This window comes from Pagrus major, chromosome 17 (assembly GCF_040436345.1).
Source record: "Pagrus major chromosome 17, Pma_NU_1.0".
NCBI lineage: Eukaryota > Metazoa > Chordata > Actinopteri > Spariformes > Sparidae > Pagrus > Pagrus major.
The window spans coordinates 10,850,195-10,863,305 of NC_133231.1; the positions used below are offsets into that span (position 1 = coordinate 10,850,195).

Consider the following 13,111-nt stretch of genomic DNA (forward strand, 5'->3'; position numbering starts at 1 on the left):
TAACTAGTGACATTTATGCATTTTTACATTTGTATTGTCAGTAGCCTTCAGATCCAGAGACAATGTTTTCACAGGCAGCAGAGTATTGGCAGATATTTTTGTAAAAAATACCAAACTGCAAATGTAAGGGTTTTTACGAGACACTCGCAATAGAGAGTAGGATTTGTCACAGCCATTAAAATGAAGTGTTGCCCAGTGTAGGCTTTTTTCATCCCTGTACTTTGTCATGTTATTGTTGCAGTATATAGGCTCATTCTGGGCTGTTAGTGTAAGGCGCTGGCCTGTAAATGACACTGCTCCACAGGCACCATCCCCATTTTACTGCTGCATGTCTGCTGTGCGTGTGTTGAATCCTGTTAGCGCAGTCTGCCAGTTGAGGGAAGTACAGGTAATGGATTAATATCAGAGCTGGCTCCGGCTCCACATCGCTGTGTGGTGACAACCTGTCATTATCGCAAACACAGACTCACACGCACAAGCTCACACGCGCTTGTTAGCATTTCTGTACAGTGCACATACATCCCCCGAATACAGTATACATCCGAGCACACATGCTTCTCCTCTCACCTGTCTCTCTCCCTCCCTCCCTCCCTCCACTTTCTCACCATGTCTCTCTCACTTGTGATTGTGACACACACTAGAACTGGTGTTGAACCACTTCCCCACAGTCGGACCAGTGCTGAGACCAGATTTCTTTGTCGAGCCAGTGTGGTTGTTTTGCTCCAAACATCAAGGAAGCAGACAGAGTTTTTGGAACACTGTTGTCATATGAGCCATCTGGCTTGTTTACTTACTCCAAATTTAACCTAATAATTTGCCTAAGACCCGGGGTAGTGAGGGGTGGGCGTGTACTCTGAAACCATCGGTTCCAAATGATCATTAATCTTTGCTCTGCCCTTCCTCCCTGCCAGAAGTGGTCATCTTATTAAGTCATTTAGTCAGCATTGAGCTGTGTAATTGGACAGCGCAGGCTGATAGGAAACGTTTGAGTAAGTTAAGGGTGATAAAGGGTGCAGGCATGGATTAAACACTTGATTGTTGGCCTGGTTTGTGCACCCATAAAGTGATACTTGACATAAACCTCTTAAAGCACAGTAAATGTGCCCAATGTGGTCTTGTGTTGTTTCAGAAATAGCTGACAGTCCCTTGAAGTAGGAAGATCACTGGTATCAAGACTGAATGTTGTTTGATTCAAGATGATTTCATTTTATCTTTTTGATCCAAGTCCTCTTGCATAAGAAAACAAGTTAAATGACAGTTTAGGATTCACTTTTAGATTAAATGACCTGTCAAGATGGCTGATGCAGATTTTACTGTATGTGATTCGCAAAATACACACACCAGTGACAAACCACACACTCAGCAGCTTCTGCCCATCAACGCTTGACTCTAACTGGCTCCCACTTTGGGGTCTTTATCACTCTGCTGGCATTTAACCAACAGCTGGTTGTTGCGTAGTAACTTTATCTGGCTTACTGTAGTCTGTAGATGTTAATTAACCCATATTACACAAACTCCATGAGAAGTTGAAATTTCACAGTGCTGCCGGCTCCAAAAACTGTAGACACAATCCCTGAAACGAAAGCTCACCGTCTTGTTTTGACCTGCGAATCAAACAGCCCTACGTCGTACTTGCGCTGCAGGTTTAGCCAGTTTAAAGATACATTCCACTGCACATTTGCACATACGTCACATATTCAATGTGGCCAAAGCGTTACAGCAGGTCATACAATGAAACTGGCTAAATTGTCGATAACGCTAACTTAAAATTGGTGCATTTCATAGCTGCTGCTACAAGCAAAATCCCTATAGGCAATTCTCGCCACTCAGCAGCAATCTTGGCAACACCCCTGTGCATTTATTTCAGGCTACAAAGACCAGGCCCATATCCAAATTATTGTGGAGGGAGCCAAGACATCACAAATCAGACAAAAAAACGCTTAAAAAGCTTAAGAACATAGGGTTTAAAATGCTTTTTCCTGCAGGCTATACTTCTTCTACCCATGCCGAAGGTTTCAAGACACTAACTTCTTTCACATTTGAAATGCGAGAGTTTAACATCGATTTTTAATTTCTTTTGATGGGCATTAGTGTGATATCCTTCCCCTCCGTGCTTATCAGAAGTCTGTCTGCAGCTGCACCAAATCAGTTGAAACTGTCGTGAACCTCAACCGTGTGCCTCTGTCAGTGCGACAACACGATCGGCTAGATACGTTTCCTGTTTCGGCTGATACAAACAGACGATTGGGTGGGTTGTGTGTAAAAAAAACGCCATCTCCTGCATCACTGACTTCTCTATTCGAAAATGCTCCTCAGTTGTTTATATCCTCTCTCATAACATCTCTGATACATGTTCCCGTGGAAAAACTTGGTATCCTAATGCACAGTACTAATTACACACTTCCTGCTTCCTTAATTTGATTTGCTTCCTGTTGAATCAAGATATTGGTGAAGGAAGAGATTATGCAATAGGGTGTGAGTTCAGAAGATGATGTTTTGTGTGATGGTTAGGACTGACTGGCAGAACTCTTTGTGACATTGTGATTATTATGGCACAGAAAAAGACAGAAAGATTTGTTTTCATTGTGTTTTGACCTTTAGTAACCTTTTCCTTTTCTCTCTCTGTCTCTACAGCAGTCCTATGCTCCTCCCCCTCCGCCCATGGCTCCGCCCAGCCCCGGTACCACAGGAGGAGGAGGCGGTGGAGGTGGAGGAGGAGGTGGTCATGGAGGAGGGCTAGTGGAGCAGCTTAGTAAGACCAACCTGTACATCAGAGGCCTGCCGCCGGCCACCACCGACCAGGACCTCATCAAACTCTGCCAGCCGTGAGTTCTATTCTACTCCATTCTGCTCAACTTTATCTGACCCTGCGCTCGCTCTGCAGATGCATCTGTCAGTGCTGCTGAGCTCCATTCACTCCTGCTCTGTTCAGTTCAGCTTGTGGTAATTAGTTTTGCGTGAGTCCAACAGCAGCTTATAATGAGTATCAACAGTTTGCTCTTGACCTCCCTGGCCCTCCCCTGTGCTTCCTCAGAGGAAAAAACACAACCCAGCTGGGCCTAACCCATCCGCTCCCTTCAGCACTTGGGTCATCGACACACACATGCTGCACAAGGACAGTAACACATACACTACATCCTTTTATCCCTCAGCTTAGGACATTGACCCTCAATCTTTTCCAGATCTGCCAACCGTTTGAGTCATGACAATAAAAATAATAAAATCTGTCTGAATAGAAATGTAATTTTCACTTAAAAACTCCACTTTTTTATTTAACACAGGAAAAGACTTTCTTTGAACTAGGTTGTCACGTTGATACTCACAAATTCTCTGTGCTTAAACAGCCTGGGTAAAAACTTCTAAATGTAATAAGACTATTTTTTGTGCTTAGCAGCAGACGTAACTCAAGAGTGGGCTTATTAGCATGCTAACAAATGAATCAATGGGCCAGAATGAGGTTTCTAAGCAAACAATGCAATCAGCCCATGAGCCACCAGTTGAATACGTCTGCTCTAAACATTTCAAGAAACGCCATATTAGAACTGATCTGGAGGATTGTTGTTGGAGCTAATGAAGACAATGCACTCATTGTTCACCACCAGTTATGTTACGGTCGATGGGATGCAAATTTAAAGCAATTTCTTTAATTGAAAGGCAGCCGTCTTAACAATGGGTTATCGGTTAATCCTTTATAATATATGAAATACATTTTTTTCCATTAGAAAACTGTTTTGGCCACTGATATAAGCTATGGTGGGTGCAAAATCAGAATAGGCTACATTGTGAGTTAAAAGAAGAGATAAATAACACAAAATTCAAGAACTGGCCCAACAAAATACAACCCATATCGAGGCTCCAAAATGGCTAAAATGTAATAATGTTAGTTTGTATCAAATGTTTTTTTGAACTACAAATAACTCATACCGATATTTTATTTAGGTATGTGTTTGTAATTTGTAACAAGATACTTTTTGTCTCCACTTCTGATTGTTGGTTAGCACATTTTTAATGCCCTAGTTTAAACAAATTCTGACCCAGTGTTTATTTTCACCCACTGTGCATCAATCGTCACACACAGTTTGTGTTGTAAATTTCCCATTGCCCTCTTTTAAAAAACACTGTGAACACTGAGACTGAAAGTTAATTTTTAACTTTGGAAACAATATTTGACAAAAACAGTCTCACAACAAGATCCACCTAACAGATGTTCTGTTGTGGTGCTTTCAATCGTCCTTGGCAGATGGAGGTAATAGAATAAAATAAAACTAAAAAGATAAAAATGTTAAAAATAGAGAAGTCTTATAGTTGTTCCTCTGATGAATTGTTTTATATTATTTTAAGTGATCACACTGGATACAAATGGGATATTGACAAGTTGGTATGTTTACAAAATGAAACTTAATGAGACTTTTAACCAAAACTATGAGCAATGCAGTGTTTACACATCTTACCCAACTGGATTGATTTTATTCACTTCAGACAAATTTGAATATCAGCACTCAGCTTGGATAGGAATTGCAGGTAAAAATACTTCATTGACACCTTTTAATAACATTCCTAGTAGCTGTGTGGAAACCATTTTTACACCAAAGGGTGTGAGCAGATCAGTGCCAATGACGCATTTCCGCTAACATGCTGATATGACACTAGAAGAAGAGCTTACTCCCACAGTAATACAGCTGAGCGTATCTCTTCTCGTTCGAATGATGTGGCTGTCCTGATGATTCCTTGACTGTCGTAACTTCATCCTGTTCTCGTCCTTGATGCTAAAAGCCAAACCTACATTTCATGGTCAATTGTCCCCATGTGAGCAAACAGAGTCAACACAGAATGTAATGCAAACGATAAAGCAGCTCTCCCAGAGAGTCTCTTGTTTGCCTACAGCTATTACCTGCTGTTATCAAATGTATGTGGAGAATGATATGTGGAGCTCAATAGTCAGCAGGAAAGGGCCTTAAATGATCGCATAAACATCTCTAATTGATCTAATGGTTCTTCAGTTAAAGAAAAAGGCAGAGGAGAAGAAACTGTGAAGACTGTCACACACACACACACACACGCACACACACATATATATATACTCACCATACCTTGCCCTTCTGCGTGTCAGCTGCAGTTCAAGCCCGTTGTATTTCAGCTTAGCCCTTGAGGCGTTCTGGAGAAACAGGGTGAAAAATGGGGGCCAATAAAAGTTTCATTAGAGGCCCCGTCAGTGTGCCAAGTGGCCAGTAACATTTAGGAAAGGTCAGCTAGGGAGAGAGGGGGGAGCTGTGTGTGCTGTTGGGCAGCAGTCTTAGCCTTGGGTTCCCAAATCTCTCCGGCTTTCGGAAATAGACTGAGTGGCAGTTTCCTGTCACTCACTGACACGACATAGATGCATGTGCGCGCACAAACACACACAAACAGGCATCTCATTCATGCACACAGTGACAATGAATAACGGAAGGACAGTCCCTCGACACTGACACACGCACACACACACACATATGCACACACTCTTTCAAATCAATGTCATCCTCATCTTTATTGTTACCAAGCGTGGCTTTTTTTGTGTGTGCCAGCCCGCCCACCAGCACCATCCTCTCCCTTCCCATTCTGTCATACTCCTCATTTCCTCCCTCCATCCTTCTCTCTCTCTGCCTGCCCAACCCCTCCCTCCCTCCATCCATCCCTCACCCCTCGCTCCCTCTCTTTTTCTGTCTCTGTGCCAGTTCTCAGAGTGTCAGTGAAAAGTGCTGTTGTCAGCTGACATTTCCAATCACTCCCCCGGTCGCCCAAACTATGGACACACTTTTAACGTCTGGGGACAGAGCAGAACGTGAGCGGAATCTAAAGCAGAGCACAAGGGCAATTTCTCTCCCTCTCTCTCTCTCTCGCTCACACTTGTTGTCTTTCTGTCTCTCTGTCACGCTTCCCACAGATTCACTTCTCTATCTATCTATCTATCTATCTATCTATCTATCTATCTATCTATCTATCTATCTGTCTGTCTGTCTGTCTGTCTGTCTGTCTGTCTGTCTGTCTGTCTGTCTGTCCGTCCGTCCAACCGTCCATCCATCCATCCATCCATCCATCCATCTATCCATCCATCCATCCATCCACCCACCTGGTTAAATGAGGGGGACAGATGACCATTAACCACTCAAAGCCACTTCTGAGAAATCACTGTAGAAGAATATGAAACACTGAATGAGTTCACAATCGCTCATTAATCAGCAGCAGCTGAGTTACAATTTCTAAAATCATTCTAAAATAAATCTCAATATGTCTCATTTAAATTTGAAAAGCTTTGCCCGAGTGTGCTTGATGTTTTGGCAGCAGTTGATTGATATGAAACCTGAATTCTCCACATAGCTTTCTGTCCACCTTTCATTGTCTTACTGTTTAATGGACAAGAATGTATTTGAGTGATACTACTTCAACCTTTTGCTTGCATTAATATTGATAGTAGGTGTCTGCTTTTTCTATGGAATAAAAGTTTACTCAGAATGATAGTTTACTTTATTGACGTCCTCAAAAAATATGAGGATGGAAAATCAGTATTAGCCAACGGGCAAATGAAAAGAAAGCAACCAATCATATCACTGCTGTAAACAGTGAAGTGTGGCAGTGTAATACTGTGCTGTACTTAAACAGCTAGAATAAATACTTTTTATTCTATCTTAGTCTGGTTATTATATCAGTGACGAAACCAGTTTCACAGTTTGAAACAGTAGCTATACAATACGGTCTCACCTCAAGTTCTATCTAGTAGCTGTTGTGGAGCTTTTGATCATATCACATGATCATCATCAGCAAGTGTAGTTGGCCCGTTGTCACGGTATTATAGATGTGTATACATTTCCATTTTTGTGAACTCTTTAAAATAAAATACAAAAAAACAAGCAAAAACTCATTTTGATTAGGGAAAACATGATTGAAAGGCCTGACACACCCCCACAGGCAGGTAGTCTTGTTTGTGCCCAGGACAAGATGATTTCCAAAGGCCCCTGGCACATTACTTTAATGGCTTGGGATTATTTTAAGTCCCTTTTAGGCCCTCCCATGACCCAGGGCCTGGGACAAATGACCTGATGCTCCCCCCTGTTGACACCACTGCCCATGGGTGGTTTCACTTAGACCTATGCTCCGGTGAACTAAGCTATTCTGGGAATCATCCGACTTAATTCACTAAAAGGAATGCTAAAAATCTCTGACATTGGCTGGTGCAACAAAGAATTTGTCCTGAGCAGAGTGCTAATCATCCAAAATAAGAGATGTCACCTGTGTAGGTGTACCACAGATGTGTCATTATTGATGTTCTCTACTGCTCTGATTATGTAGGATGTTACAAGGAATGTACCCCACTAGAGGAATGAACTGCAGATCAGCAGGGTAAAGCTGCCAGGGTGCCTATCAGAAGTGCTTGTTAGATGGTCTAACTTAAGAAACCTCCTTCTTCGAAAACCTTCCCAATGTAAGAATTAGGGAGGCCTGTATTCAGCAATTTCTGTAACTTTCTGAATCTGATGAGCCAACATTAAAACCTGCTTCAAACACTGACCAGCTGTTTGGAGGTGAGGAGGGTTTGAAGTTCTCACTCTAGCTCCCTTTTTTCATCTGTTACTTTTTTCCTGTCACCTTTTTTTGCTTACGGCCAAGTGCATCACTGTGAATGCCTTCCAGGAGACACTGTCAAAAAGCATGCTCCCTTCTCCCCATTTGAACCAGTACTGAGTGTCTCCCTCTCTTTGACGACTGGCTTTTCATGCCTCAATCGAGTGTAGCTGTGTGCTATAAACAATTTTACCTACCAATGTGGACAGACAATATGCCTTATGAATGTTCTTTTCCAGCATTACCTGGCTCTTAGGGTCAACAGACATGTTCCTTTGTCACACGTAATTTCACCGTAATTATATTGATAAAAAGATCTTATATTTAGGATCCTAAATGGGGAAGGTATTGAGCTCTCTGAGGAGTTATGGCCAAGGATGTAGTGGAGATTAAACTCATCTCAACTCAATTTACCCACCATTGTATTTGAAATAGAGTAATACCCAGCTGTTTGGTCCGACATAAATCTTTATGGCAATAGTTCACACTCTCCCCTATAGTGTTATCAGATTAAAGGAAAATAAGGAGACGAAGAGAAAATAAAAGCATCAACTAAACTAAAAGCCCTTTTAGGGGTCGGTGTTGCAAATTTTGCATCTGCTATAAACAAGGGCTGTCCTGAATACAATTTTTAGGGCTCTGGAACACTGGTAGTGATCAACAGCAAATATTTGTAGAATATCTGAAAATAGAAAATAAATATGTAATGGGCAAATTTGATATTGTGGCGGGCTGCCAAAAATAAATGACTGGGAAACCCTATTGTGTGCACTTTTTGTGACAACAGCTATTTTGCAGTTCACCTTTGTTAATAGTCTACATTTAGCAAAAAAAGAGCAAAGAATACAAAAATCCCCAAATTAAAAACCAAATGACTATCCCAATAGTGGAATATTCTGGTCCAGCTCCACTATAAACACTGTGATACTTGCATTGGACAGCTTCAGTTTAGCTATGTATGTTGTATTTATCCCTATCAAGTAAACCATCTATAAATGAATAATAATGCTTTTTTCCAGAAATAAAAATGACCACGACTCTGTAGTCAAACAGTAGTTTATCCCCTTTATAACCCTCCTGCTCGAGTACCAACTCCTGAAAGCACCACTTAGCCAGAGTGCCTTGCAGCTACTGATTTAAACTTCATGGAAAACCCTTTTGGCGGATAAACTTAATGTTTCAGTAACGTCGAGCCATCTTCTGAATTCACAGCACATTGCCTTTTCATCATGGAAACACTTCATTTCTGGCGCCTGAGCATGTTAAACTACATATGGGGAATGAATTTGAAGAACTTCTGAAGTACTCCACTCTCTCAGTCGTCCCTCTGTGTTCATCTGTGTCTAACTGGCAGAGATGAGGAAAATGAGGGAAATTCAAGAGACAAGACAGCTGTATTGGATCCCCAATTAGGAGATACCACACACAGAGATCAACCTGCGTTTGTACACTCAAGCAGGTACTCGAACACATACACAGCCTCAGGGCGCACACACTGCTTACACAGAACGTGCACATGTACGTGATGTACATATATACACTCACAAACATCCTGGAGAGATGTATAGATGATGCGTGTCTAGGGGATGGGTGCTGGTTTGGCAACATGGCTCAGTCGACATCAAACGGTGAGCATCTACAGGCTGACGGTGTTCCTCAAGGAAATGAAAACACAGATCTGATGCTGTGAGGGCCCTCTGAGGACTGTCATTAACACTTCACACACATAGCAAGGGTGCACACAGATTTTGTCAAGCCTGCCAAAAATTGAGTGCTGGCTTGAGCGCTCTGAGTTTCATATTGACATTCCTTAAATCTTGACAGTCCGGAAAACACTGTGACTTTCCCTGGTCTTACTGTTCTTTGTGTATTGCGTTTCTTGTTGGGGAAAAAAAAAAATCAGAAATTTGGTTTTGGAACGAATTCTAGAGAGTTTCTGTGTGTTGAAGAAGACACATAAATTGTCCTTAAAGGATTGTCATAGTGAAAGTCAGTTTGTCAAGTGAACCCTCTCACCAGCACAAACCTGACAGATGCTGTAGAAAAGCCATCTTCTCTGGCTTAGTGCTGTGTTGTTGAGCTTTGTAGGATTTCTGTGCAGCCAAATAAAATAGAGAATCCAAGGCTAGCCAGCTACTCCTTTTTGGCAGTTTTATGTCCTAATGTAGATACAACTCCAACTCCCAAAAAGTTGGAAAGCTGTATAAAGTGCTCCCAAGCCCACGTAGTAATATCCTTTACACAATCATGTGTTTCACAAAGTGGTGAGCCTCGCCCCATGCTTGCTTTTGAACTGCTGAGCCTTTAGTGGATGCCCCTTTCATACCCAATCATGATACTATCACCTGTTACCAATGAACCTGTTTACCTGTGGAATGTCACAAACCATTACACAACTTTCAACAATTGAGGATAAGCATATATTTACAAAAAAAAAAAGAAGTTGATGAGGGAAAATATTAAATATACTGTCTTTGTACTGTTTGAAATTGAGTATATGTCAACAAGGATAAGCAAATTCTCACATTCTGTTTTATTTGTCTCACACAGCGTCCAGCTTTTTTGGAATCAGGGTTGTACAAGAGTTGGCTAAAGTCACAAACTATAGGAATTTGGATTTTTATTCCAAAGCCTGAAAACAACCTTATTATTACTCAAAGTAGTTATAATTATACAGTTATGCAGTGGTGGAAAGAGTACTGAAAAGTTACATTCCTGAAATATTACTCAGTTACAAGTAAAAATACTAGAATAATAAATAAAGGGCAAAGTATTTTTCTCAAACGCTGTTCAGAGTATTAGTTACTTTTGAACAGCTGTTTAATGCATCATCAATAGCAGGTATTCAGTCAAAGGGGTTTTTGTTTCCCCAAATCTTCATTCTACATTACTCCCAACTCCTGCTCTGTTCTGTTCAGTGGTCTTGGTCACCTCTCCAAACCGGCGCCTGCTGCAGAGTTTGTGTGTTTTTTGTTATAAGTCAGGATCTTCATTGGCCCGTTTGTGATCGGAGTGCCCATCGGAGTCTCATTTATGATTTTAAAAGTAACTGAATAGATTACATGGTTTATTGCATACTTAAGTAAGAGTAAAATTACAGACTTGAAAAAGTACAGTACAAATACCCAAAAATGACTTAATTGCAGTGATTTGAGTAGATGTAATTAGTTACTCACAAGCTGCAGTTATGTGATCATTCATTTTTTTTTAAATATTGCATCTAGAATAAACATAAACTCTGTTATACACAGGGAATCAGGACTATCTGAACCAGGATTCAGTATAAATGAGTGTCATCTTGATGGGACTGACAGTGACAAACATTGTGAAACTGGTAGGACAGGAAATAGGAGCAGATTAAACATAAACTTTTAGCCCCATGTCATCCTGTATATATAATGACACAAACCACTGAAGGAGCATCCTTCTATTTATATTTCAGGGAGGAGAAGCGTTTGGTTACAGCTCCACAGAGCTGTGGTTTTCAACCCCTTTGTCAAGCTTGTTGGAAAATTGCTCCACTGTTGCTTCACACCTCGTTATGGACTCTTTAGTCATGATGCACATCCAATGGAAACAAATTACACACTCAGATGCCTTTCATAACCTATTCACTTGGTGTTTCTTTGGCCCAATGGAAAGTAATGGAATAAGGAAGTGCTAACCCTAACCATCTGGTTCTGTGTAGTCTTCTGTTGGTATGTTGTAAGTATTTCAGTAGTTTTCATGAGTGTCTGCTTTGTCACTGCCTTCGGGTCAAGAGCCGGTCGATGTTATTTCAACTTGCTTCCAGGCTTCAGCTGGAATCAGTGAAAGGCTTCCAGTTGGGACAGAACAGGACATTCTGCTCTTTATTCTTATTCCACACTCTCCTCAACCTCCTAACTTCACCATCTGATCTAATATCAATACTTTCCTCTATTTCTTCAGCACAATAGCACATTGTTGTGGCTGTCTGGATAAAATGGAATTTTACCACTGAATCCAGTCCAGAGTGAGACACCATTTTGAATGGCGCAGTGTTGTGGTAATTTGACATTTCCCCAAGGCCATGGCGTCATCCCTCCACTCTCCTCTCCTCTCCCCCTGTTGTTTTTTAAGTCTAGCCAAATTGTGTAACTAGAGCGAGAACAGGTGGATTTCTCCTCTTACATCACACACATCAATCTGACGATAACACATACACACACAGCGACATGTTAAACACACGCTGTATTTGTTTTCCACTTTGCGAAAACAACTGACAACTGTGAACATATTTTTTCGGGATTTGTAATGTGTCGAGCCAGGTTACTTTCTCTTTGTCTTTCCCTCTATCTCACTTTTTCAAACACACACAGATGCACACATGCACACACGCACAAACACACACACACGCAAATGAATATAACAGTCTGGGAATGTTTCGCTTTTCCGCCGGGAAAAACAACCTGCCCAAACACCGATGGTGCGTGAGATCTGTGTCATGCATTCAAACTCACTCCACACACACGCACAATAGCAAGGAATAACACCCACACAAGTATTTGTATGCTCAAATGTGTCCAGGCACATTCACTCGCACATCCACTGAAGGTGTTTACACTCATACGCTGACACACACACACACACACACCAAGTTTGATTCACAGTGAGGCAGAAGTCAACAAAGAGCCAGGCATTGCCAGATGATGTGTGTAGTGTGTGATTACTGCTTTGGTGTTTTTGATCTGTGATGCAGCCTTGCGTGTGTGCCTGCATGTGTGTTTGTCTTTTGCGTATATGTGTGGGCGATTAGTCCTGCCTTGTTCTTTCAGTGAGTTTTTTACGTCTGCTCCCCTAACCACAGGCCAAAGACCTTGTTTACCAGCAGCCATGGCTTTGTAAGAAGAACAACCAGATAAACATTTGATTTTGTTGCAATCGACTCGGATTGGTAAATACCCTCAAAATATCTTACATTGATGGAAAACGTGTGGAAATTTGTTTTAAAATAAAAGTGGTGATTTTTTTCTCTACCAATTTCCAGATCATAAGCTGCTCAGCTGTCGTGTTATGTGTGATAGCAGCCTTTAAAAGCCTTTTTTCTCTCTTTATTTCTAACGTCTCCTGTCCCAATAGAGTTTGATTTGAAGCTGTCAGGCGAGCTAGTCTCTGTTCTCTTCTTCTTCTCACTGACAGAAGCAGTTGGCTGACAGAGACTCTCCTGATGGTGACAACTAAATGATCTCTTCTTTATTAAACACCTCTTACTATCTCTCTATCGCTCCCTGACTACCTCGCTTCCTCCTCGCCTTCAGTGCCTCTTTTTATCTTTTGACTGACTGCTCTCCCTCTCCTTGTCGTATTTCTCATTCCTCCGAGTCTCTCTCCCCCTCCCGCCGCTTTTTTCACCCTCTTGGCTCACAACCTCCCACACTGTATCTCCTATCGTTTCCGTCTCCCTCCTAGTTGTCTCGCTCTTTTTCTCTTGAAGGGAAGAGGAAAACTTCCATCCCTCACCTGTGGCCATCAGCCAGTCAACTAGCTAGTCAGC

The 13,111-nt window shown here is 41.6% G+C and overlaps 1 protein-coding gene across 1 annotated transcript in view; it reads left to right on the forward strand.

The window, feature by feature from the left end:
- The window catches only part of LOC141012603 (RNA-binding motif, single-stranded-interacting protein 3-like), a 134,012-nt gene that overhangs the window by 34,877 nt on the left and 86,024 nt on the right, over nucleotides 1–13,111 (forward strand). The window contains exon 2 of the mRNA XM_073486120.1: nucleotides 2,635–2,825. Within this exon, the coding sequence (XP_073342221.1) occupies nucleotides 2,635–2,825 (191 nt within the window). The remainder of the gene's footprint in view (nucleotides 1–2,634; nucleotides 2,826–13,111) is intronic.